At 36.6% G+C, this 4632-nt stretch overlaps 1 protein-coding gene and 1 long non-coding RNA gene across 7 annotated transcripts in view; both read right to left on the bottom strand.

Moving 5' to 3' along the window:
* Positions 1-420: 420 nt before the first annotated feature.
* Positions 421-4632, bottom strand: part of LOC113469144 (probable phosphorylase b kinase regulatory subunit beta) — a 5840-nt gene continuing 1628 nt past the window's right edge. For 3 of the 6 annotated variants that reach the window (XM_026826632.1, XM_026826634.1, XM_026826629.1), the window contains exons 2-4: positions 1135-1249; positions 672-807; positions 421-516 (exon numbers count right to left, since the gene is read on the bottom strand). In XM_026826632.1, the coding sequence (XP_026682433.1) occupies positions 432-516; positions 672-807; positions 1135-1234 (321 nt within the window). In that variant the 5' untranslated portion in view covers positions 1235-1249 and the 3' untranslated portion in view covers positions 421-431. Of the gene's footprint in view, positions 517-671; positions 808-1134; positions 1250-2510; positions 2681-2817; positions 2997-4632 lie in introns of those variants that run through there. The other 3 variants (XM_026826631.1, XM_026826633.1, XM_026826630.1) reach the window with 3 other exon arrangements.
* LOC113469147 lies at positions 3812-4245 on the bottom strand. Its single transcript, XR_003392656.1, has 2 exons — positions 4170-4245; positions 3812-3878 (listed from the first exon to the last, which is right to left on the bottom strand). It is a non-coding gene; the product is annotated as an uncharacterized LOC113469147 (long non-coding RNA).

Here is a 4632-nt window from a genome sequence, read left to right as displayed (position 1 = left end):
GGTGTGATGGGGGGGGGGGGGGCACTTATTGGACCTTGGGATTTGGGTAGATAGCAAGAAATAAATAGCGCTTAACAACTAGGACTAAAGAAGATAGGTATTGACACCTACCTGTAAGTGTGAATATTCCTCATCAGAGAATACTTCACAACCTCTGATCAAATGAAATTTACAATGCAGAGCAAACTTGTTGCATTGAGTTTTCTTGAACTGTTCTAATCTATTCGCTTGCTTAATCCAGCACTCCAGAATCCCTCGCATACATTTCACCGCAGATTGGCCCAGCTCATAGGATTTACCACGGTCATCGTCAATTCTCCTGCAAATGGAATGAATCAATAAATAAATAGCTGCTGGTCTAATTAACTTGGAGGGTTGTAGGAGAGGAATAAAAAGCCCATAAGTCACTATACTTAGTTACTTACACATACTTACCAGCACTCCAGAATCCCTCGCATACATTTCACCGCAGATTGGCCCAGCTCATAGGATTTACCACGGTCATCGTCAATTCTCCTGCAAGTGGAATGAATCAATAAATAAATAGCTGCTGGTCTAATTAACCTGGAGGGTTGTAGGAGAGGAATAAAAAGTCCATAAGTCACTATACTTAGTTACTTGCACATACTTGTTGCAATAAAAGGCAGAAAGATGGAATGGATCATATTTACCTATAAGCTTGATAAAGACTCCAGATGGAGGCAGCACAATAGATACTATCCCTCACACTGGCTATTACTTTTTCATTCGATAGAGCAGGAAACAGTCCTGTGATGGGACTTTGATAATGTAGCAACTGACGTTTAACTGAAATGAGATCAAATTAGAGATAGGTATGTGCCTATGTGAATACTTTATTACAAACACTTAGGTAAAATCAACTTTGTCTTCAGTTCATAAAAGATAGGTATGTGCCTATGTGAATACTTTATTACAAACACTTGGGTAAAATCAACTTTGTCTTCAGTCCATAAAATCAGGTGCCTGTATGGTTCTCTTCTATTTTTTAAAATTCTGGTTTTTTAAAAAAAAAAAAAAAAAAAAAAAAAAAAAAATGAGGCAAGTATACCTAACTAACCAGGATATATTATGCAATAACTTCAAGATGATTATGTAGACCACCCTGACACTCACCTATGCCATAATATACATCCAGTTGTCTCACTGTTTCCTCATAGTTTGAAACCTTCAGGTTCAAGTCAACATCCATTTCAAATATGCTTTGACTCCGCATGACAATGCCAGGCACCTGTAAAACACAAAATAAAATGCTCATTGCTCAAATGGGACTTGAGAATATTTTTACCTGAGCAGTAGGCTAATGCCACCTATATTATGGTCAAATTCTTGAACAATGTAAATGAATTTCCATGCCTTAGCTAGAATTGAACCCATGCCCTCTTGATTAGCGAGTGTCTTGACCACTCTGCCACCAAGACAGGTTTAGTTTGGACTTCAGTAACACTTCTTGCTAAGGTAATAGTTTTTTTTTTTCATTTCAATCAAGTAGTGTCCATGAGCAATATTTAGTTTTAAATAGTTGATTTCTCTCACATTCATTAACTACAATAGGCATATGTGTATGCTACCTATTGAGTGATTGTGGAACCAGTGCATATTTCGCAGGTTCAAGTCAACATCCATTTCAAATATGCTTTGACTCCGCATGACAATGCCAGGCACCTGTAAAACACAAAATAAAATGCTCATTTAAATTGCTCAAATGGGACTTGAGAATATTTTTACCTGAGCAGTAGGCTAATGCCACCTATATTGTGGTCAAATTCTTGAACAATGTAAATGAATTTCCATGCCTTAGCTAGAATTGAACCCATGCCCTCTTGATTAGCAAGTGTCTTGACCACTCTGCCACCAAGACAGGTTTAGTTTGGACTTCAGTGACACTTCTTGCTAGGGTAATATTTTTTTTTTTTTTTCATTTCAATCAAGTAGTGTCCGTGAGCAATATTTAGTTTTAAATAGTTGATTTCTCTCACATTCATTAACTACAATAGGCATACGTGTATGCTACCTATTGAGTGATTGTGGAACCAGTGCATATTTCTAAAAGGATTCTTCTCTCATGCAACCAAAAATTTATATTTGAATGTGATCCTAATCTCAATGGGTATATTCTAGTAGGTATAGGAAATCCAAGTCTCTTACGGGTCTATACATGATGATTTTTTTATTTTTATTCTTTTACACCAAGGATATCTAAGTATGTAGGTAGGTAATAAAAAAAAAAGATTTATTTAGTCAAGACATCAACAGACTTGTTTTTTAAGGAATTACACACAAACTGTAAGTTTGAGATTTATCTTATTAATAGATTTGAAGTTGAATGTCAGTTCTAGGTGACCTCCATACAAATTCAAATTTATTTTAACAGTTACCATGAATGATAATGAAAAGGATTCTTCTCTCATGCAACCAAAAATTTATATTTGAATGTGATCCTAATCTCAATGGGTATATTCTAGTAGGTATAGGAAATCTAAGTCTCTTACGGGTCTATACATGATGATTTTTTTTATTTTTATTCTTTTACACCAAGGATATCTAAGTATGTAGGTAGGTATTAAAAAAAAAATATTTATTTAGTCAAGACATCAACAGACTTGTTATTTTTTAAGGAATTACACACAAACTATAAGTTTGAGATTTATCTTATTAATAGATTTGAAGTTGAATGTCAGTTCTAGGTGACCTCCATACAAATTCAAATTTATTTTAACAGTTACTATGAATGATAATGAAATCTGCCTTGTGAATCATACCTACATCATACCAAAAGTAGGTGACTAGTTGTCATACCTAATTCAAAGATTTTCTTCAGTATCCTGTGATCTGTTAGTCCATTTGAAGATAATGGGAGAGCTGTAGGTAATACTGAAATTCTTTGGCAATTCTTTTCACAATTTCATTTACATTTTATCTCCTCTATTTTCGCCAATTCGCCCTCGGTGCCTCGGTCTCGGTTCGGTTTTCTGAATTTCTGATAAGAGGAATTTTCAAATTTTTGTAAACAAGCAACAGTCAGCTGATCAACGTTGCCAACAATCAAGGAACTTCGCATTCCGCATCCGGCGTATCCGCAAACGGGGATTCCGAATTTCATCCGACAACATTGCCGTAACCGATCGCCACTCGCCAGACACCCGGTCAAAAAATGCAACACTGCATTAAAGAAAAAAAAAATAATAAACGTTCGTTAATTCGTTTTTCGTTTTCATTATTTCATTTTGGTTGGAAGTTGGAAAAATGGTTTTGAATTTCATTCTCAGAAACTATCCTGTCTTCCTTCTCTCTTCGATTTCGGAACGATAAGACCTTAGCAGTTACAGTTCCCTCTGTCAAACCTCTTGCTATCCTGTCTTCCTTCTCTCTTCGATTTCGGAACGATAAGACCTTAGCAGTTACAGTTCCCTCTGTCAAACCTCTTGAAAAAAAAAAAAAAAATTGCTTTGTTGTTTTCAAATGTCGGGAAGCTTGGCCATTAGGTCTTTCTCCCACTGTGTTTAAAATGTACCTTAGAACTGGACTCGCGAGGTAGGAGGGTTTCAAATATGGACCTGTTCCTATTGTGAGCATCAATATCCACATAGATAACCGACCAGGAAGCTCCCTTCTCTCCGAATAAATTGCACCCATTCACAGCCTCTAGAGCACTCTTTGCCATTCCGATCGAACTGAAAATAAACCGGCATAGTATGGGAGAACAGGTTATAGTGTTATACTACCAGCATAGAACTGAAAAGTATCTTTTTTTTAGGGGGGAAAAAAAAGAGAGAGAGAGGACCTGTAAAGCTCCCTTCTCTCCGAATAAATTGCACCCATTCACAGCCTCTAGAGCACTCTTTGCCATTCCGATCGAACTGAAAATAAACCGGCAAAGTATGGGAGAACAGGTTATACTACCAGCATAGAACTGAAAAGTATCTTTTTTTAAGGGGGAAAAAAAGAGAGAGGACCTGTAAATTATTATTTTGGTGTGTTTTTTTTTTTTTTTTTTAAATCCAAATTGATAGATCCAAATCATGGGCAGGTATTTTTTTTTTTTTTAATTTTATGAGGCATAAATTACCTGCTGCATATATGGGGACCTGTAGGTCTTCCGCCTAGTGATCCTTCTGTTCAAATCCCTTTGTCTCAAAACTCCCTTTTACCTGGCGTGTATTTCAGGGTTCCCGTTGTTGTACTTGGATCCTCTCTCCCACATTCCATAGTCAGGCGTCCTGTATGTTTTTTTTTTTTTTTTTTTTTAAATTTTATGAGGCATAAATTACCTGCTGCATACTTATATGGGGACCTGTAGGTCTTCCGCCTACTGATCCTTCTCTTCAAATCCCTTTGTCTCAAAACTCCCTTTTTACCTGGCGTGTATTTCAGGGTTCCCGTTGTTGTACTTGGATCCTCTCTCCCACATTCCATAGTCAGGTGTCCTGTATGCTCTCTCCACATAGTACACCAAGTTCTGAATGAAAGCTACTTCATCTTGGGTGTAGATTATTTGTAATCCTGAGGTAATCATTTGAACTAGGAACAGAAGGTACAAGGAGACTACATCAATCTGAAAAATTAAAAAAAAGTACAAAGATAAAGTATGTATGGGGGGGGGGGGGACTTTTT

The sequence above is a fragment of the Diaphorina citri genome, unplaced genomic scaffold, assembly GCF_000475195.1.
Source record: "Diaphorina citri unplaced genomic scaffold, Diaci psyllid genome assembly version 1.1 scaffold969, whole genome shotgun sequence".
In the NCBI taxonomy this organism is placed as follows: Eukaryota; Metazoa; Arthropoda; class Insecta; order Hemiptera; family Psyllidae; genus Diaphorina; species Diaphorina citri.
Note: the sequence above shows the minus strand (reverse complement) of the source record. Positions and strands in the feature narration are given on the sequence as shown.